Genomic DNA, 23,289 nt, shown 5'->3' on the forward strand with positions numbered 1-23,289 from the left:
GCCTGTGTTCCTGTGTTCCTGTGTTCAGCCTGTGTTCCTGTGTTCCTGTGTTCAGCCTGTGTTCCTGTGTTCAGCCTGTGTTCCTGTGTTCCTGTGTTCAGCCTGTGTGTTCAGCCTGTGTTCCGCCTGCATGTGTGTTCCTGTGTTCAGCCTGTGTGTGTGTGTTCATGGTTGATTGTTTTTCCTAGCCACCTTGCTGTTTGGGGTTTTAGGCTGGGTTTCTGTACAGCACTTTGAGATATCAGCTGATGTACGAAGGGCTATATAAATAAAATTTGATTTGATTTGAAGAATATATATTTATTTTTAATTTATTTTAATGTAGCAATAGCAGAAACAGTCGGGTTGGTTCCTCAGTTAGATTTAGTAATGTAACGTGAGTTCTGGACTAACTCATCTCAATTGAAATACTTAAAAATAACAAAAAAAAATAAAGTTCCGGGCTAAATTAATCTGTGTCTGGGAAACTGGCCATAGAAGTAATGTAATATAATCACAAAGCATAACTCCTGTTCTAATCTAGAACGTTCAGTTTGAGTCACATCAAAGTAGGGTCATCTTCGTGACTGGCCCATTTATTTTCAGCTCCAAGTAAAGGCAGAGGGCTTAAACAGGTGATGTGGTCATCATCATGACTCAATAGAAATAAGTAAGAGGGATATCCCTCCTTTGTCATCTTATTGACTTTAGATCATATTAACTAGGCAAGTCAGTTAAGAATAAATTCCTTTTTACAATGACAGCCTAGGAACAGGGGCAGAACAACAGATTTGTACCTTATCAGCTTGGGAATTTGATCTTGCAACCTTTTGGTTACAAGTCCAACACTCTAACCACTAGGCTACCTGCCTCCTCTAACCACTAGGCTACCTGCCTCCTCTAACCACTAGGCTACCTGCCTCCTCTAACCACTAGGCTACCTGCCCCTCTAACCACTAGGCTACCTGCCTCCTCTAACCACTAGGCTACCTGCCTCTCTAACCACTAGGCTACCTGCCTCCTCTAAATGTCCAATAAGACATGCTTGTTTGTTTTCGTTGTCCGTTTGGAAACAGTTTTGCGTCGGTGTGCCCTGCTGAACACAGTTCTGTGTTTGAGTAGAGACTGTGTTCAGCCTGTGTTCAGCCTGTGTTCCTGTGTTCAGCCTGTGTTCCTGTGTTCCTGTGTTCAGCCTGTGTTCCTGTGTTCAGCCTGTGTTCCTGTGTTCCTGTGTTCAGCCTGTGTTCCTGTGTTCAGCCTGTGTTCAGCCTGTGTTCCTGTGTTCAGCCTGTGTTCCTGTGTTCCTGTGTTCAGCCTGTGTTCCTGTGTTCCTGTGTTCAGCCTGTGTTCCTGTGTTCCTGTGTTCAGCCTGTGTTCCTGTGTTCAGCCTGTGTTCCTGTGTTCCTGTGTTCAGCCTGTGTGTTCAGCCTGTGTTCCGCCTGCATGTGTGTTCCTGTGTTCAGCCTGTGTGTGTGTGTTCATGGTTGATTGTTTTTCCTAGCCACCTTGCTGTTTGGGGTTTTAGGCTGGGTTTCTGTACAGCACTTTGAGATATCAGCTGATGTACGAAGGGCTATATAAATAAAATTTGATTTGATTTGAAGAATATATATTTATTTTTAATTTATTTTAATGTAGCAATAGCAGAAACAGTCGGGTTGGTTCCTCAGTTAGATTTAGTAATGTAACGTGAGTTCTGGACTAACTCATCTCAATTGAAATACTTAAAAATAACAAAAAAAAATAAAGTTCCGGGCTAAATTAATCTGTGTCTGGGAAACTGGCCATAGAAGTAATGTAATATAATCACAAAGCATAACTCCTGTTCTAATCTAGAACGTTCAGTTTGAGTCACATCAAAGTAGGGTCATCTTCGTGACTGGCCCATTTATTTTCAGCTCCAAGTAAAGGCAGAGGGCTTAAACAGGTGATGTGGTCATCATCATGACTCAATAGAAATAAGTAAGAGGGATATCCCTCCTTTGTCATCTTATTGACTTTAGATCATATTAACTAGGCAAGTCAGTTAAGAATAAATTCCTTTTTACAATGACAGCCTAGGAACAGGGGCAGAACAACAGATTTGTACCTTATCAGCTTGGGAATTTGATCTTGCAACCTTTTGGTTACAAGTCCAACACTCTAACCACTAGGCTACCTGCCTCCTCTAACCACTAGGCTACCTGCCTCCTCTAACCACTAGGCTACCTGCCTCCTCTAACCACTAGGCTACCTGCCCCTCTAACCACTAGGCTACCTGCCTCCTCTAACCACTAGGCTACCTGCCTCTCTAACCACTAGGCTACCTGCCTCCTCTAACCACTAGGCTACCTGCTCTAACCACTAGGCTACCTGCCTCCTCTAACCACTAGGCTACCTGCCTCCTCTAACCACTAGGCTACCTGCCTCTCTAACCACTAGGCTACCTGCTCTAACCACTAGACTTCCTGCCTCTAACCACTAGGCTACCTCCTCTAACCACTAGTCTACCTGCTCTAACCACTAGGCTACCTCCTCTAACCACTAGGCTACCTGCTCTAACCACTAGGCTACCTCCTCTAACCACTAGGCTACCTCCTCTAACCACTAGGCTACCTGCTCTAACCACTAGGCTACCTGCTCTAACCACTAGGCTACCTGCTCTAACCACTAGGCTACCTGCTCTAACCACTAGGCTACCTGCCTCTCTAACCACTAGGCTACCTGCCTCTCTAACCACTAGGCTACCTGCCTCTCTAACCCCTAGGCTACCTGCCTCTCTAACCACTAGGCTACCTGCTCTAACCACTAGGCTACCTGCTCTAACCCCTAGGCTACCTGCTCTAACCACTAGACTACCTCCTCTAACCACTAGGCTACCTCCTCTCTAACCACTAGGCTACCTCCTCTCTAACCACTAGGCTACCTCCTCTAACCACTAGGCTATCTCCTCTAACCACTAGGCTACCTCCTCTAACCACTAGGCTACCTCCTCTAACCACTAGACTACCTCCTCTAACCACTAGGCTACCTCCTCTAACCACTAGACTACCTCCTCTAACCACTAGGCTACCTCCTCTAACCACTAGACTACCTCCTCTAACCACTAGGCTACCTCCTCTAACCACTAGGCTACCTCCTCTAACCACTAGGCTACCTCCTCTAACCACTAGGCTACCTCCTCTAACCACTAGGCTACCTCCTCTAACCACTAGACTACCTCCTCTAACCACTAGGCTACCTCCTCTAACCACTAGGCTACCTCCTCTAACCACTAGACTACCTCCTCTAACCACTAGGCTACCTCCTCTAACCACTAGGCTACCTCCTCTAACCACTAGGCTACCTCCTCTAACCACTAGGCTACCTCCTCTAACCACTAGACTACCTCCTCTAACCACTAGGCTACCTCCTCTAACCACTAGACTACCTCCTCTAACCACTAGGCTACCTCCTCTAACCACTAGACTACCTCCTCTAACCACTAGGCTACCTCCTCTAACCACTAGGCTACCTCCTCTAACCACTAGGCTACCTCCTCTAACCACTAGGCTACCTCCTCTAACCACTAGGCTACCTCCTCTAACCACTAGACTACCTCCTCTAACCACTAGGCTACCTCCTCTAACCACTAGGCTACCTCCTCTAACCACTAGGCTACCTCCTCTAACCACTAGACTACCTCCTCTAACCACTAGGCTACCTCCTCTAACCACTAGGCTACCTCCTCTAACCACTAGGCTACCTCCTCTAACCACTAGGCTACCTCCTCTAACCACTAGGCTACCTCCTCTAACCACTAGGCTACCTCCTCTAACCACTACTCTACCTCCTCTAACCACTAGGCTACCTGCTCTAACCACTAGTCTACCTCCTCTAACCACTAAGCTACCTGCTCTAACCACTAGTCTACCTGCCACCCTAATAATAATAATAATAATAATAAGTAGTACAATTCAATGACGGACACGGTAATGATAAGACACAGTGGAAAATAGATCAGATCAGAAGAGATCAGATCAGATGAGATCAGATTTTGCTGCCGACTCACTGACCCTCATTTAAGGACTGACACACTTTCCCAAAAGTAAAATGACGTGATCAACAGCAAATACTATCAGATATCTGTATATACATGACCAGATGCTTATCGTCTTACAGTCAAAAGGCTATGTTGAATGGACAACTCCTGGAATGAAACAGATAATAAAACCCTAATTTACCAGAATGCAATTCACTGGGGAACCACAATCAATAGAACCAATAGAACCTGACGCGAGAGACTCCAGATGTGACTGACATGAACATCTTCATTAGTAACTTAGAAAGAGGAGGAATCTAATAGCAACAACCAGGATGGGTTGATAATATGACCAGGATGGGTTGATAATATGACCAGTATGGGTTGATAATATGACCAGTATGGGTTGATAATATGACCAGGATGGGTTGATAATATGACCAGTATGGGTTGATAATATGACCAGGATGGGTTGATAATATGACCAGGATGGGTTGATAAAATGGGTTGATAATATGACCAGGATGGGTTGATAATATGACCAGGATGGGTTGATAAAATGGGTTGATAATAGGACCAGGATGGGTTGATAATATGACCAGTATGGGTTGATAATATGACCAGGATGGGTTGATAATATGACCAGGATGGGTTGATAATAGGACCAGGATGGGTTGATAATATGACCAGTATGGGTTGATAATATGACCAGGATGGGTTGATAATATGACCAGTATGGGTTGATAATATGACCAGGATGGGTTGATAATAGGACCAGGATGGGTTGATAATATGACCAGTATGGGTTGATAATATGACCAGGATGGGTTGATAATATGACCATGTTGGGTTGTTAATATGACCAGGATGGGTTGATAATATGACCAGGATGGGATGATAATATGACCAGGATGGGATGATAATATGACCAGGATGGGTTGATAATATGACCAGGATGGGTAGATAATATGACCAGGATGGGTTGATAATAGGACCAGGATGGGTTGATAATATGACCAGGATGGGTTGATAATAGGACCAGGATGGGTTGTTAATATGACCAGGATGGGTTGTTAATATGACCAGGATGGGTTGTTAATATGACCAGGATGGGTTGATAATATGACCAGGATGGGTTGATAAAATGGGTTGATAATAGGACCAGGATGGGTTGATAATATGACCAGTATGGGTTGATAATATGACCAGGATGGGTTGATAATATGACCAGGATGGGTTGATAATAGGACCAGGATGGGTTGATAATATGACCAGTATGGGTTGATAATATGACCAGGATGGGTTGATAATATGACCAGTATGGGTTGATAATATGACCAGGATGGGTTGATAATAGGACCAGGATGGGTTGATAATATGACCAGTATGGGTTGATAATATGACCAGGATGGGTTGATAATATGACCATGTTGGGTTGTTAATATGACCAGGATGGGTTGATAATATGACCAGGATGGGATGATAATATGACCAGGATGGGATGATAATATGACCAGGATGGGTTGATAATATGACCAGGATGGGTAGATAATATGACCAGGATGGGTTGATAATAGGACCAGGATGGGTTGATAATATGACCAGGATGGGTTGATAATAGGACCAGGATGGGTTGTTAATATGACCAGGATGGGTTGTTAATATGACCAGGATGGGTTGTTAATATGACCAGGATGGGTTGATAATATGACCAGGATGGGTTGATAATATGGGTTGATAACATGACCAGGATGGGTTGATAATAGGACCAGGATGGGTTGATAATAGGACCAGGATGGGTTGATACTATGACCAGGATGGGTTGATAATATGACCAGGATGGTGCCTTTGGCTTCTGGACAACGAAAGAAAGTTGATATGAAAACCAATAGAACAGGAGTTAACGGCATGAGGAAGTCTATATATAATAATTGATTCCATGTTGCTACGGATGATTTTTGGCAAGGCTACTTAGACGCAAGGTAAGACACACCTCATTATTTGAAGTAAAGTAACACGTTCAGGTTTCAAACAATTATACTGTCTCCACATTACATTATACTGTCTCCACATTACATTATACTGTCTCCAGCTCACGTTACATTATACTGTCTCCACATTACATTATACTGTCTCCAGCTCACATTACATTATACTGTCTCCACATTACATTATACTGTCTCCACATTACATTATACTGTCTCCAGCTCACGTTACATTATACTGTCTCCACATTACATTATACTGTCTCCAGCTCACATTACATTATACTGTCTCCAGCTGGTAGGCAGACTATAGCCTATGACTATAGCCTATGCATCTGAATGGCGAATGGGAGGCGCTTTATGAGTTGAGATTGAGAAATAAAAATAATTCCTTTTTAATCATAGCCACAAGTTTTTAACAAGCGGTTGCATTTAGAATTGTTATTTGTTGTGCAATGACTGGGCTGACCAATGACTGGGCTGACCAATGACTGGGCTGACCAATGACTGGGCTGACCAATGACTGGGATGACCAATGACTGGGCTGACCAATGACTGGGCTGACCAATGACTGGGCTGATCAATGACTGGGCTGACCAATGACTGGGCTGATCAATGACTGGGCTGACCAATGACTGGGCTGATCAATGACTGGGCTGACCAATGACTGGGATGACCAATGACTGGGCTGACCAATGACTGGGATGACCAATGACTGGGCTGATCAATGACTGGGCTGACCAATGACTGGGCTGATCAATGACTGGGCTGACCAATGACTGGGCTGACCAATGACTGGGCTGACCAATGACTGGGCTGATCAATGACTGGGCTGACCAATGACTGGGATGACCAATGACTGGGCTGACCAATGACTGGGATGACCAATGACTGGGCTGACCAATGACTGGGATGACCAATGACTGGGATGACCAATGACTGGGCTGACCAATGACTGGGCTGACCAATGACTGGGCTGACCAATGACTGGGCTGATCAATGACTGGGCTGACCAATGACTGGGCTGACCAATGACTGGGCTGACCAATGACTGGGCTGATCAATGACTGGGCTGACCAATGACTGGGATGACCAATGACTGGGCTGACCAATGACTGGGATGACCAATGACTGGGATGACTAATGACTGGGCTGACCAATGACTGGGCTGATCAATGACTGGGCTGACCAATGACTGGGATGACCAATGACTGGGCTGATCAATGACTGGGCTGACCAATGACTGGGCTGACCAATGACTGGGATGACCAATGACTGGGCTGACCAATGACTGGGATGACCAATGACTGGGCTTCCAACAGCAGGCTTCACTACAGTAGCCTACAGGAGCTACTCTGTCGCTGTCTGACAGGTAGTATTCATCTCCTCGAACTAGTCTCTGTATGCTGTGCGTATGTGACAAATAAAATGCATGATTACTAATGGAAATACACACGTGGCACTTTTAATTCCACAAAATTATTCAAATGAACCTATAGACCGATAAGCATGACCCGGGTGAAATGTATTTTCGGTCGGGCTAACCGGCTAACCGGTTCATCGGTAACATCCCTAGTCCTTGAACATGTTTGGTATCAACAGTCAACGGTAAAGACTTTTTACTGTTTATTATCTTAATGACTTTAATATATTTTTTAATGTTTTGTAAAAGTCACATTGACACGATGCAGATCAGCGGCTCCTTGTAGGTTCCTGGGTATCCTCGGCATCCCAATGGGCAGGTGAGTGAATCAAATGTTAGCGAACAAGGCACTGTGTCATCGATGATGAGACAACACACGTTGGTGTACTGTCCCTTTAATTTGAAGGTGTCTACCTGGCTGTTATACCTGTTCTACCTGTCTACCTGGCTTTTATTAGAATCTGTCTGTAATACTAAATGGTCACCCCCCCCCCCCCCCAGGGGGCCCTCAGTGTCTCCTGAATGGCATACATTATATTACTATAGTGAGGCTGGAAGAGCCGCAGTAGAGTTGTGGTTTTCACTGAGCCTCCTCATCATCAGCCCCATCCCCTCTACCTCCTCTGGGTTTATGATGGGGGATGTAAGAGACAGGGCTGGTCCTGGTCCTCCTTCCCCAGCTCTGGTGGACCCTCCTGGGACTGTGCTCCCTCCTGTGGGACCCCCGGTGTAGAAGGAACCCTGGAGGTCCAGGTTAACACAGAAGAAGCCCGGCAGCAGCTGCCTCTGGTACTGGTCCAAACGACTGATAACATCCAGGATAGAGGAGCTGCCTCCACTCACCCATCTTGGGAGCAGGCTGGCAGGGATGAGCTGGGCAGGCAGGGACTGGCAGTGACGCAGCTCCAACTGGTAGGAAAACCTAGAGAGAGAGAGAGACTCAATACATTATGAGGGCATACGGGCTTAAAATGAGAGTGTGGAAAAGTGTCTGTAGGAAAACCTAGAGGGATACGATGGACATAACATTTACGATACCAAATTTAAATTTACAAAAACAAAAAAAGACTGCGTTTTTGTCTTTTGAGCTTGTAGTCATGAAATCTATGCAGCCTACTCAATCACTGTTTATAGCTACTGTTACCAGGCCTCCTGGGCCATATACATAGTTCCTCACTGAGTTCCCTGAATTCCTATTGGACTTTGTAGTCATAGCAGATAATATTCTAATTTTTGGTGACTAATATTCACGTGGAAAAGTCCACACACCCACTCCAAAAGGCGTTCGGAGCCATCATCGACTCAGTGGGTTTTGTCCAACATGTCTCCGGACCATGTCTCTGGACCTACTCACTGTCACAGTCATACTCTGGACCGAGACTTCTCCGGTGGAATAAATGTTGGGGATCTTAATGTTTTTTCTCATAATCCTGGACTATCGGACCACCATTTTATTACGTGTGCAATCGCAACAAATAATCTGCTCAGACCCCAACCAAGGAACATCAAAAGTCATGCTATAAATTCTCAGACAACCCAAAGATTCCTTGATGCCCTTCCAGACTCCCTCCACCTACCCAAGGACATCAGAGGACAAAAATCAGTTAACCAGCTAACTGTGGAACTTCATGTAACCATAGCAATACTCAAGATATAGTCGCACCCCTAAAAACATTTGTCATAAGAAACTAGCTCCCTGGTATACAGAAAATACCCGAGCTCTGAAGCAAGCTTCCAGAACATTGGAACGGAAATGGCGCCACACCAAACTGGAAGTCTTCCGACGAGCTTGGAAAGACAGTACCGTGCAGTATCGAAGAGCCCTCACTGCTGCTCGATCATCCTAACTTAATTGAACAGAATATTTTTGATACTGTCGCAAAGCTAACTAAAAAGCAGTATTGAGAGGATGGCTTTCACTTCAGCAGTGATAAATTCGTGAACTTCTTTGACGAAAAGCTCATGATAATTAGAAAGCAAATTACGGACTCCACTTTAAATATGCATATTTCTCCAAACCTCAGTTGTCCTGAGTCTGCACAGAACTGCCAGGCCCTAGGATCAACGGAGACACTCAAGTTTTTTAATCCTGTATCTCTTGACACATTGATGAAAATAATCATGGCCTCTAAACCTTCAAGCTGCATACTGGACCCTATTCCAACTAAACTACTGAAAGAGCTGCTTCCTGTGCTTGGCCCTCCTATGTTGAACATAATAAATGGCTCTCTATCCACCGGATGTGTACCAAACTCACTAAAAGTGGCAGCCTCTCTTAAAAAAGCCAAACCTTGACCCAGAAAATATTTTAAAAACTATCGGCCTTTATCAAATCTCCCATTCCTCTCAAATGTTTTTGAAAAAGATGTTGCGCAGCAACTCACTTCCTTCCTGAAGACAAACAATGTATACGAAATGCTTCAGTCTGGTTTTAGACCCCATCATAGCACTGAGACGGCACTTGTGAAGCTGGTAAATGACATTTTAATGGCGTCAGACCCGAGGCTCTGCATCTGTCCTCGTGTTCCTAGACCTTAGTGCTACTTTTGATACCATCGATCACCACATTCTTTTGGAGAGATTGGAAACCCAAATTGGTCTACACGGACAAGTTCTGGCTTGGTTTAGATCTTATCTGTCGGAAAGATATCAGTTTGTCTCTGTGGATGGTTTGTCATCTGACAAATCAACTGTACATTTCGGTGTTCCTCAAGGCTCCGTTTTAGGACCACTATTGTCTTCACTATATATTTTACCTCTTGGGGATGTCATTCGGAAACATAATGTTAACTTTCATTGCTATGCAGATGACACACAGCTGTACATTTCAATGAAACATGGTGAAGCCCCAAAATTGCCCTCGCTAGAAGCCTGTGTTTCAGACATAAGGAAGTGGATGGCTGCAAACTTTCTACTTTTAAACTCGGACAAAACAGAGATGCTAGTTCTAGGTCCCAAGACACAAAGAGATCTTCTGTTGGGTCTGACAATTAATCTTGATGGTTGTACAGTCGTCTCAAATACAACTGTGAAGGACCTCGGCGTTACTCTGGGCCCTCATCTCTCTTTTGACGAACATATCAAGACTGTTTCAAGGACAGCTTTTTTCCATCTACGTAACATTGCAAAAATCTGAAGCTTTCTGTCCAAAAATTAGGCAGAAATATGTAGCCATGCTTTTGTTACTTCTAAGTTAGACTACTGCAATGCTCTACTTTCCATCTACCCGGATAAAGCACTAAATAAACTTCAGTTAGTGCTAAATAAAGCTGCTAGAATCCTGAGTAGAACCCCAAAATTTGATCATATTACTCCAGTGCTAGCCTCCCTACACTGGCTTCCTGTTAAGACTAGGTATCATTTCAAGGTTTTACTGCTAACCTACAAAGTATTACATGGGCTTCCTTCTACCTATCTTTACGATTTGGTCCTGCCGTACATACCTACATGTACGCTACGGTCACAAGACACAGGCCTCCTTACTGTCCATAGAATTTCTAAGCAAACAGCTGGAGGCAGGGCTTTCTCCTATAGAGCTCCATTTCTATAGAATGGTCTGCCTACCCATGTGAGAGACGCAGACTCGGTCTCAACCTTTAAGTCTTTACTGAAGACTCATCTCTTCAGTGGGTCATATGATTGAGTGTAGTCTGGCCCAGGAGTGTGAAGGTGAACAGAAAGGCTCTGGAGCAATGAACCGCCCTTGCTGTCTCTGCCTGGCCGGTTCCCCTTTTTCCACTGGGATTCTCTGCTTCTAACCCTATTACAGGGGCTGAGTCATTGGCTTACAAGGGCTCTTTCATACCGTCCTTAGGAGGGGTGCATCACTTGAGTGGGCTGAGTCACTGACTTGATCTTCCTGTCCGGTTTGGCACCCCCCCCCCCCCCCGGGTTTGTGCCGTGGGGGAGCTCTTCGTGGGCTATACTCGGCCCCGCTCTCAGGATGGTAAGTTGGTGGTTGAAGATATCCCTCTAGTGGTGTGGGGGCTGTGCTTTGGTAAAGTGGGTGGGGTTATATCCTGCCTGTTTGGCCCTGTCCGGGGGTATCGTCGGACGGGGCCACAGTGTCTCCCGACCCCTCCTGTATTTATGCTGCAGTAGTTTATGTGTTCGGGGGGCTAGAGTCAGTCTGTTATATCTGGCGTATTTCTCCTGTCTTATCCAGTGTCCTGTGTGAATTTAAGTATGCTCTCTCTAATTCTCTCTCTCTTTCTCTCTTTCTTTCTCTCTCTCGGAGGACCTGAGCCCTAGGACCATGCCTCAAGACTACCTGGCCTGATGACTCCTTGCTCTCCCCAGTCCACCTGGTCGTGCTGCTGCTCCAGCTTCAACTGTTCTGCCTGCGGCTATAGAACCCTGACCTGTTCACCGGACGTGCTACCTGTCCCAGACCTGCTGTTTTCAACTCTCTAGAGACAGCAGGAGTGGTAGAGATACTCTGAATGATCGGCTATGAAAAGCCAACCTGTTGCACCCTCGACAACTACCGTGATTATAATTATCTGACCTTGCTAGTCATTTATGAACATTTGAACATCTTGTCCATGTTCTGTTATAATCTCCACCCGGCACAGCTAGAAGAGGACTGGCCACCCCTCATAGCCTGGTTCCTCTCTAGGTTTCTTCCTAGGTTTTGGCCTTTCTAGGGAGTTTTTCCTAGCCACCATGCTTCTACACCTGCATTGCTTGCTGTTTGGGGGTTTAGGCTGGGTTTCTGTACAGCACTTTGTGACATCAGCTGATGTAAGTAGGGCTTTATAAATACATTAGATTGATGGAGGATTATAAAGTGTCTGTAGGAAAACCTAGAGGGATACGAGGGACACGGAAGAGTATTTTGAGGTCATACAGAAAGTTAGTTTTTTCCACCCCACTCCACCCCACCCCACCCCACTCCACCCCACCTCACCCCACCCCACTCCACCCCACCTCACCCCACCCCACCTCACCTCACCTCACCCCACCCCACCCCACTCCACCCCACTCCTCTTCGCTTGTTTTGGTGTATTTTAGACTTGTTCTATTGTTGCTACATTCACTTAGCTACTGACTTGTTCTATTGTTGCTATTCACTTAGCTACTGACTTGTTCTATTGTTGCTATTCACTTAGCTACTGACTTGTTCCATTGTTGCTATTCACTTAGCTACTGACTTGTTCTATTGTTGCTACATTCACTTAGCTACTGACTTGTTCTATTGTTGCTATTCACTTAGCTACTGACTTGTTCTATTGTTTCTACATTCACTTAGCTACTGACTTGTTCTATTGTTGCTACATTCACTTAGCTACTGACTTGTTCTATTGTTGCTATTCACTTAGCTACTGACTTGTTCTATTGTTGCTACGTTCACTTAGCTACTGACTTGTTCTATTGTTGCTATTCACTTAGCTACTGACTTGTTCTATTGTTTCTACATTCACTTAGCAACTGACTTGTTCTATTGTTGCTACATTCACTTAGCTACTGACTTGTTCTATTGTTTCTACATTCACTTAGCTACTGACTTGTTCTATTGTTGCTACATTCACTTAGCTACTGACTTGTTCTATTGTTGCTACATTCACTTAGCTACTGACTTGTTCTATTGTTTCTACATTCACTTAGCTACTGACTTGTTCTATTGTTGCTACATTCACTTAGCTACTGACTTGTTCTATTGTTGCTACGTTCACTTAGCTACTGACGTGTTCTATTGTTGCTGCATTCACTTAGCTACTGACTTGTTCTATTGTTGCTACATTCACTTAGCTACTGACTTGTTCTATTGTTTCTACATTCACTTAGCTACTGACTTGTTCTATTGTTGCTACGTTCACTTAGCTACTGACGTGTTCTATTGTTGCTACATTCACTTAGCTACTGACTTGTTCTATTGTTGCTACGTTCACTTAGCTACTGACGTGTTCTATTGTTGCTACATTCACTTAGCTACTGACTTGTTCTATTGTTGCTACGTTGTCGCGAGGTTAACCTACAAGGAAGCATTTCACTGCACTGTGTACATTAGGTGTATATGACTAATAAACTAACTTGAACAAACGTGTACAAACTGTGAGTCGGTCTGTCGGTCTGTCAGAGTGTGTGTGTGTGTGGTGTGTGTGCGTGTGGTGTGTGTGAGTGCGTGCGGTTGGCATCTCACTTTGCAGAGACCCTGTTGGACACAGTCTTGGTGGCCCGTGTCACAGCACACTGTAGCATCTTAATCGTTTGTTCTCCGATCCATCCCACGTCCTCCTGCACATCAGGCAGCCATTCTAACAGTCTGGGAGGAGAGACAGGACATTAGTAATATATAATATATTATAACAGTCTGGGAGGAGAGACAGGACATTAGTAATATATAATATATTATAACAGTCTGGGAGGAGAGACAGGACAATAGTAATATATAATATATTATAACAGTCTGGGAGGAGAGACAGGACAATAGTAATATATAATATATTATAACAGTCTGGGAGGAGAGACAGGACAATAGTAATATATAATATATTATAACAGTCTGGGAGGAGAGACAGGACAATAGTAATATATAATATATAACAGTCTGGGAGGAGAGACAGGACATTAGTAATATATAATATATTATAACAGTCTGGGAGGAGAGACAGGACATTAGTAATATATAATATATTATAACAGTCTGGGAGGAGAGACAGGACATTAGTAATATATAATATATTATAACAGTCTGGGAGGAGAGACAGGACATTAGTAATATATAATATATAACAGTCTGGGAGGAGAGACAGGACATTAGTAATATATAATATATTATAACAGTCTGGGAGGAGAGACAGGACAATAGTAATATATAATATATATATAACAGTCTGGGAGGAGAGACAGGACATTAGTAATATATAATATATATATAACAGTCTGGGAGGAGAGACAGGACAATAGTAATATATAATAATATATAACAGTCTGGGAGGAGAGACAGGACATTAGTAATATATAATATATAACAGTCTGGGAGGAGAGACAGGACATTAGTAGTATATAATATATAACAGTCTGGGAGGAGAGACAGGACATTAGTAATATATAATATATTATTGTTACTCTAACAGTTTAGGAGAGGAAGACAGAACAACATGTCAATAGTCATGATAGTCAATAACACTGCATGGTCAGGGTGGTATTCATTACTGCACACTGTAGAAAAACATATAGCAACACTTTTTGCAATGGTTTGATATTGGCTGTCCTAACACAGGTCACATGATGAACCTGACCCATTCACAGGTCACATGATGAACCTGATCCAGTCACAGGTCACATGATGAACCTGACCCAGTCACTGGTCACATGATGAACCTGATCCAGTCACAGGTCACATGATGAACCTGATCCAGTCACTGGTCACATGATGAACCTGATCCAGTCACAGGTCACATGATGAACCTGATCCAGTCACAGGTCACATGATGAAACTGATCCAGTCACTGGTCACATGATGAACCTGATCCAGTCACAGGTCACATGATGAACCTGACCCAGTCACTGGTCACATGATGAACCTGACCCATTCACTGGTCACATGATGAACCTGATCCAGTCACAGGTCACATGATGAACCTGACCCAGTCACTGGTCACATGATTAACCTGATCCAGTCACAGGTCACATGATGAACCTGACCCATTCACTGGTCACATGATGAACCTGATCCAGTCACAGGTCACATGATGAACCTGACCCAGTCACTGGTCACATGATGAACCTGATCCAGTCACAGGTCACATGATGAACCTGACCCAGTCACTGGTCACATGATGAACCTGATCCAGTCACAGGTCACATGATGAACCTGATCCAGTCACTGGTCACATGATGAACCTGATCCAGTCACAGGTCACATGATGAACCTGACCCAGTCACTGGTCACATGATGAACCTGACCCATTCACTGGTCACATGATGAACCTGATCCAGTCACAGGTCACATGATGAACCTGACCCAGTCACTGGTCACATGATTAACCTGATCCAGTCACAGGTCACATGATGAACCTGACCCATTCACTGGTCACATGATGAACCTGATCCAGTCACAGGTCACATGATGAACCTGACCCAGTCACTGGTCACATGATGAACCTGACCCAGTCACTGGTCACATGATAAACCTGACCCAGTCACTGGTCACATGATGAACCTGACCCAGTCACAGGTCACATGATGAACCTGACCCATTCACTGGTCACATGATGAACCTGACCCATTCACAGGTCACATGATGAACCTGACCCAGTCACTGGTCACATGATGAACCTGACCCATTCACAGGTCACATGATGAACTTGACCCAGTCACTGGTCACATGATGAACCTGACCCAGTCACTGGTCACATGATGAACCTGACCCAGTCACTGGTCACATGATAAACCTGACCCAGTCACTGGTCACATGATGAACCTGACCGAGTCACTGGTCACATGATGAACCTGACCCAGTCACTGGTCACATGATGAACCTGACCCAGTCAATGGAATATTTATCTTTGAGGGGAAGGGGGAAGTCCAGAAGATTTGAAACAGAGTTATCTTGCTACACAGGCCTAGATAGAGAAAGTGCACAGCTACATGTACAGAACTATAACAGGTCCGACCCAACACAGAAGTAAGCGGTTCACTGCGGCTACAGAGCCATCGGGCCTGGACTATATCCCTGTTTGTAGTCCAGTGTGTTTGTAGTCCAGTGTGTTTGTAGTCCAGTGTGTTTGTAGTCCAGTGTGTTTGTAGTCCTGTGTGTTTGTAGTCCTGTGTGTTTGTAGTCCTGTGTGTTTGTAGTCCAGTGTGTTTGTAGTCCAGTGTGTTTGTAGTCCAGTGTGTTTGTAGTCCAGTGTGTTTGTAGTCCAGTGTGTTTGTAGTCCTGTGTGTTTGTAGTCCTGTGTGTTTGTAGTCCTGTGTGTTTGTAGTCCTGTGTGTTTGTAGTCCAGTGTGTTTGTAGTCCAGTGTGTTTGTAGTCCTGTGTGTTTGTAGTCCTGTGTGTTTGTAGTCCTGTGTGTTTGTAGTCCAGTGTGTTTGTAGTCCTGTGTCTTTGTAGTCCAGTGTGTTTGTAGTCCTGTGTGTTTGTAGTCCTGTGTGTTTGTAGTCCTGTGTGTTTGTAGTCCTGTGTGTTTGTAACGACACGAGCAGAGAGCTTTGTCTTACCTAACAGTCATGGACAGAGCAGACTCCAAGGGGAGGGTATAGGGTCTAGTCCTACCTAACAGTCATGGATAGAGCAGACTCCAGGGTCTAGGGTCTAGTCCTACCTAACAGTTATGGACAGAGCAGACTCCAGGGTATAGTGTCTAGTCCTACCTAACAGTCATGGACAGAGCAGACTCCAAGGGGAGGGTATAGGGTCTAGTCCTACCTAACAGTCATGGACAGAGCAGACTCCAGGGTCTAGGGTCTATTCCTACCTAACAGTTATGGACAAAGCAGACTCCAGGGTATAGGGTCTAGTCCTACCTAACAGTCATGGACAGAGCAGACTCCAAGGGGAGGGTATAGGGTCTAGTCCTACCTAACAGTCATAGACAGAGCAGACTCCAAGGGGAGGGATAGGGTCTAGTCCTACCTAACAGTCATAGACAGAGCAGACTCCAAGGGGAGGGTATAGGGTCTAGTCCTACCTAACAGTCATGGACAGAGCAGACTCCAGGGGAGGGTATAGTGTCTAGTCCTACCTAACAGTTATGGACAGAGCAGACTCCAGGGTATAGGGTCTAGTCCTACCTAACAGTCATGGACAGAGCAGACTCCAGGGTATAGGGTCTAGTCCTACCTAACAGTTATGGACAGAGCAGACTCCAGGGGAGGGTATAGGGTCTAGTCCTACCTAACAGTCATAGACAGAGCAGACTCCAAGGGGAGGGTATAGGGTCTAGTCCTACCTAACAGTTATGGACAGAGCAGACTCCAGGGTATAGGGTCTAGTCCTACCTAACAGTCATAGACAGAACAGACTCCAAGGGGAGGGTATAGGGTCTAGTCCTACCTAACAGTCATGGACAGAGCAGACTCCAGGGTATAGGGTCTAGTCCTACCTAACAGTCATGGACAGAGCAGACTCCAGGGGAAGGGTATAGGGAAGCATCATAGCCGTCACCATCCTGACTGGCAGCAGGTTGCTTAGCGACTGGACCAGACTGTATCTCTCCTTGCAGGCTTCAACCAGAGCTACAGAGAGAGACAGAGAGAGAGAGCGAGAGAGTGACAGAGAGAGTGACAGAGAGAGAGTGACAGAGAGAACACATCACTGACTAAATACATGACCTAAATACATGAGTTACAGAGAGAGGATAGAGAACAATTCACTCACTGAAAACATTACCTTAATACATGAGAGTTACAGAGAGAAGATTAGAGAACTACAGAGACAATAAGAGAGAGCTACAGAGGGAGATAGAGACAAGAAGAGAGAGCTACAGAGGGAGATACAGAGAGAAGAAGAGAGAGTGAGTGACAGAGGGAGATACTGAGAGAAGAAGAGAGAGTGACAGAGAGAGATACTGAGAGAAGAAGAGAGAGTGACAGAGGGAGATACTGAGAGAATAAGAGAGAGAGATACTGAGAGAAGAGAGTAACAGAGAGAGATACTGAGAGAAGAAGAGAGAGTGACAGAGAGAGATACTGAGAGAAGAATAGAGAGTGACAGAGAGAGATACAGTGGGAGGCATGGGGAACAATACATAGCTTTTATTTAGCAGGTGCTGTTCTTTACTCTGCCTACAGAGAGCAGCAGAGAGAAGAGACACTCCCTCACTCAAACATTTCCTGAATACAGGGCAGAACACACTGTACCAAAGGTCAGCAGCACTACACACTGGATCCGTTGGAGCTACATGGGGATATAGTTGTTCAGCACAAGGCCTTTCTACTGAAACATCTGCTGTCTCACTACAGAAACAGGAGATGGACTAGTGTCCTGTCCAGGGGGTGTCCTGTACATCAAGCTGTCTCACTACAGTAACAAGAGATAGACTAGTGTCCTGTACATAAAGCTGTCTCCCTACAGAAACAGGAGAGAGACTAGTGTCCTGGTACGTCAAGCTGTCTCTCTACAGAAACAGGAGAGAGACTAATGTCCTGGTACATCAAGCTGTCTCCCTACAGAAATAGGAGACAGACTAGTGTCCTGGTACATCAAGCTGTCTCTCTACAGAAACAGGAGATAGACTAGTGTCCTGGTACATCAAGCTGTCTCCCTACAGAAACAGGAGATAGACTAGTGTCCTGGTACATCAAGCTGTCTCTCTACAGTAACAGGAGACGGACTAGTGTCCTGTCCAGGGGGTGACCTGTACATCAAGCTGTCTCTCTACAGAAACAGGAGATAGACTAGTGTCCTGTCCAGGGGGTGTCCTGGTACAACAAGCTGTCTCACTACAGAAACAGGAGACAGACTAGTGTCCTATCCAGGGAGTGTTCTGGTACATCAAGCTGTCTCACTACAGGAGATAGACTAGTGTCCTGGTACATCAAGCTGTCTCACTACAGTAACAGGAGATAGACTAGTGTCCTGCTACATCAAGCTGTCTCACTACAGAAACAGGAGAAAGACTAGTGTCCTGGTACATCAAGCTGTCTCCCTACAGAAACAGGAGAGAGACTAGTGTCCTGGTGCGTCAAGCTGTCTCTCTACAGTAACAGGAGATAGACTAGTGTCCTGTCCAGGGGGTGTCCTGGTACATCAAGCTGTCTCACTACAGAAACAGGAGATAGACTAGTGTCCTGTCCAGGGGGTGTCCTGTACATCAAGCTGTCTCACTACAGAAACAGGAGATAGACTAGTGTCCTGTCCAGGGGGTGTCCTGTACATCAAGCTGTCTCTCTACAGAAACAGGAGATAGACTAGTGTCCAGTACATCAAGCGGTCTCTCTACAGTAACAGGAGATAGACTAGTGTCCTGTACATCAAGCTGTCTCTCTACAGAAACAGGAGATAGACTAGTGTCCTGTCCAAGGGGTGTCCTGTACATCAATCTGTCTCACTACAGAAACAGGAGATAGACTAGTGTCCTGTCCAGGGGGTGTCCTGGTACATCAAGCTGTCTCACTACAGAAACAGGAGATAGACTAGTGTCCTGTCCAGGGGGTGTCCTGTACATCAAGCTGTCTCACTACAGTAACAGGAGATAGACTAGTGTCCTGTCCAGGGGGTGTCCTGGTACATCAAGCTGCCTCTCTACAGAACCAGGAGATAGACTCCTGCCCTATGGGACGTTCTGGTACATCAAGCTGCCTCTCTACAGAACCAGGAGATAGACTCCTGCCCTATGGGACGTTCTGGTACATCAAGCTGCCTCTCTACAGAACCAGGAGATAGACTCCTGCCCTATGGGTCGTTCTGGTACATCAAGCTGCCTCTCTACAGAAACAGGAGATAGACTAGTGTCCTGTACATCAAGCTGTCTCTCTACAGTAACAGGAGATAGACTCCTGCCCTATGGGCCGTTCTGGCTCAGACGAGGCTTACTTACAAGGCCTTTCTCAAGTCCAGTCTCGTTGATTGGATATTTGTCAGTTGTCTCGTGCCTTTCTGAGACTATGTTCTGGAGATGGGTCTTGAGGTAGGCCTCTAAAATGTATGGGCAACGATTCATACCCCTTATTTAGCAAGTAAAAGATGTTTAAAATATATTTAATAGATGTTGAAATACGTATTTTTATTTGAAAAGACATCTTTTCAACCAATTTTGCTCACTGGGATTAACTTGCTGTTCTTTAGTCTTACCTTTGTGTAGTCTGGGTGGCAGATGTTCAAAGATGTGATCCTCAATGGCGGATTTGGATTGGGAGGGGTTTACCACTACCCCATCCTCGCTGGGTCTGATCTCGTTCTCTACATGATGCTCCTCATGCTCTTCCTCATCATCATCCTCGTTCATGATGTCATCTTCGTCATCCTCGCCGTCAGCTATCAGAGGTCTGTGGGGTCCTGGTTGATTCAGTAGTCCTGAAACATCAACAAAGAACACAGTTACGAACCTGCAGTCTGTCTGGTTGGTCGTCAGTCTGTCTGGTTGGTCATCGGTCTGTCTGGTTGGTCATCGGTCTGTCTGGTTGGTCATCAGTCTGTCTGGTTGGTCGTCGGTCTGTCTGGTTGGTCGTCGGTCTGTCTGGTTGGTCGTCGGTCTGTCTGGTTGGTCATCAGTCTGTCTGGTTGGTCATCGGTCTGTCTGGTTGGTCGTCGGTCTGTCTGGTTGGTCGTCGGTCTGTCTGGTTGGTCATCGGTCTGTCTGGTTGGTCATCGGTCTGTCTGGTTGGTCATCGGTCTGTCTGGTTGGTCATCGGTCTGTCTGGTTGGTCATCGGTCTGTCTGGTTGGTCATCGGTCTGTCTGGTTGGTCGTCGGTCTGTCTGGTTGGTCGTCGGTCTGTCTGGTTGGTCATCGGTCTGTCTGGTTGGTCATCGGTCTGTCTGGTTGGTCATCGGTCTGTCTGGTTGGTCATCGGTCTGTCTGGTTGGTCATCGGTCTGTCTGGTTGGTCATCGGTCTGTCTGGTTGGTCATCGGTCTGTCTGGTTGGTCATCGGTCTGTCTGGTTGGTCATCGGTCTGTCTGGTTGGTCGTCGGTCTGTCTGGTTGGTCGTCGGTCTGTCTGGTTGATCATCAGTCTGTCTGGTTTGGGTATCAGTCTGTCTGGTTGGTCATCAGTCTGTCTGGTTGGTCATCAGTCTGTCTGGTTGGTCATCAGTCTGTCTGGTTGGTCGTCGGTCTGTCTGGTTGGTCATCAGTCTGTCTGGTTGGTCATCAGTCTGTCTGGTTGGTCATCAGTCTGTCTGCTTGGTCATCAGTCTGTCTGGTTGGTCATCGGTCTGTTTGGTTGGTCATCGGTCTCTCTGGTTGGTCGTCGTTCTGTCTGGTTGGTCATCAGTCTGTCTGGTTGGTCATCGGTCTGTCTGGTTGGTCATCAGTCTGTCTGGTTGGTCATCAGTCTGTCTGGTTGGTCACCGGTCTGTCTGGTTGGTCATCAGTCTGTCTGGTTGGTCGTCAGTCTGTCTGGTTGGTCATCGGTCTGTCTGGTTGGTCATCAGTCTGTCTGGCTGGTCATCAGTTTGTCTGGTTGGTCATCAGTCTGTCTTGTTGGTCATTGGTCTGTCTGGTTGGTCATCAATCGGTCTGGTTGGTCATCGGTCTGTCTGGTTGGTCATCAGTCTGTCTGGTTGGTCATCAGTGTATACTAAAGCATTAAATACAAAGCCTAAGAAAGGTCTCTTACCGTTCTTCTTCAGGAAGTGAAGGGCGTCTTTATATCCCTGTTTACACATGGTCTTCATAACCTGAAACAAAGAAACACAGACACAGTAAATATCCTCATTCAGAGAGTCTGTCTCCGTAGGACACCTTGTAAATAACAGTACGTAATGTCCTGTGTGGCTCGGGTTGGTAAGAATGTGTGGTGGTAGCAATGCTAAGCTCGTCGGGGTTTCAATTCATGCACGGATCACACCACACATACTAAAACAAACACACAATGTACTGTCGCTTCGGATAAAAATGGCTAATGAATGGCATATATTATTATATTATTACATTATGTAAATTAGTATATTATTACAGTATGTAAATACATATATTATCATACCATTAGCACATTATGTCAATTAAAACAGTATCATATTATTATTAGTAGTAGTATTACATTATGTAAATTAGCATCTTATCTTATTGCTATTACATTATGTAAATACATATATTATCATATCATTAGTACATTAAGTGAATAGATATTTTATCATACCATTAGCACATTATGTAAATTAGCATCTTATCTTATTGCTATTACATTATGTAAATACATATATTATCATATCATTAGTACATTAAGTGAATAGATATTCTATCATACCATTAGCACATTATGTAAATTAATGTATTATCATAGTATTAATACATTATGTAAATGCATGTATATATGAATAAATGTAAGTTACTACAGTACCTGTGTGTGTGTGTGTGTGTGTGTGTGTGTGTGTATGTGTGTGTGTGTGTGTGTGTGTGTGTGTGTGTGTGTGTGTGTGTGTGTGTGTGTGTGTACCTGTGGCTCAGGGGGAAACAGAGCTCTGGACACTCTGTAGAGGTTGGTGAGTGTAAACTGGATGGAGGTGTTGGTGAATCGTAGTTCATGCATGTTGGTGGATCGGTCTCTAGGGCAGATGTCACTCTCTCCAGAGAACGGAGACACAGTGATGGTATTCTTCAGTTCATACTGAGGCAGATTATCACTGATACCACCGTCCACGTAACGCTGGAGGGGGGGAGGGAGGGAGGGAGGGAGGGAGGGAGGGAGGGAGGGAGGGAGGAGAAAGGGAGGGAGGGAGGGAGGGAGGGAGGGAGGGAGGGAGGGAGGGAGGGAGGGAGGACGGAGGGAGGGAGTGTGGGACGGAGGGAGGGAGAGAGGGAAGGAGGGGGAGGAGGGGGGAGGGAGTGGGTGGAGGGGGGAGGATGGAGGGAGGGATGGAGGGAGGGAGGGAGGGAGGGAGGGAGGGATGGAGGGGGAGAGAGAGAGAGAGAGAGTCAGGCAAAGAGATACTAAACTAAAGTAGAAACCATTTTGAGTCAGTTAAAACGTTGCTACATTGAGGGACACTCTGTAATTCCAGTGGGTCAGAAGTTTACATACCCTAAGTTGACTGTGCCTTTAAACAGCTCAGAAAATTCCAGAAAATGATGTCATGGCTTTAGAAGCTTCTTATAGGCTAATTGACATCATTTGAGTCAATTGGAGGTGTACCTGTGGATGTATTTCAAGGCCTACCTTCAAACTCAGTGCCTCTTTGCTTGACATCATGGGAAAATCAAAAGAAATCAGCCAAGAACTTAGGAAAAAAACTGTAGACATCCACAAGTCTGGTTCATCTTTGGGAGCAATTTCCAAACGCCTGAAGGTACCACG

General features: G+C 45.3%; 1 protein-coding gene across 1 annotated transcript in view; it reads right to left on the bottom strand.

Moving 5' to 3' along the window:
- Positions 1 to 7,357: 7,357 nt before the first annotated feature.
- LOC139405203 (patatin-like phospholipase domain-containing protein 2) overlaps positions 7,358 to 23,289 on the bottom strand; it is a 34,371-nt gene continuing 18,439 nt past the window's right edge. The window contains exons 4-9 of the mRNA XM_071147632.1: positions 22,432 to 22,641; positions 21,613 to 21,673; positions 20,127 to 20,348; positions 17,437 to 17,569; positions 13,530 to 13,652; positions 7,358 to 8,309 (exon numbers count right to left, since the gene is read on the bottom strand). Coding sequence (XP_071003733.1) covers positions 7,928 to 8,309; positions 13,530 to 13,652; positions 17,437 to 17,569; positions 20,127 to 20,348; positions 21,613 to 21,673; positions 22,432 to 22,641 — 1,131 coding nt within the window. The 3' untranslated portion in view covers positions 7,358 to 7,927. The remainder of the gene's footprint in view (positions 8,310 to 13,529; positions 13,653 to 17,436; positions 17,570 to 20,126; positions 20,349 to 21,612; positions 21,674 to 22,431; positions 22,642 to 23,289) is intronic.

This window comes from Oncorhynchus clarkii, unplaced genomic scaffold (assembly GCF_045791955.1).
Source record: "Oncorhynchus clarkii lewisi isolate Uvic-CL-2024 unplaced genomic scaffold, UVic_Ocla_1.0 unplaced_contig_13062_pilon_pilon, whole genome shotgun sequence".
NCBI classification, from domain to species: Eukaryota; Metazoa; Chordata; class Actinopteri; order Salmoniformes; family Salmonidae; genus Oncorhynchus; species Oncorhynchus clarkii.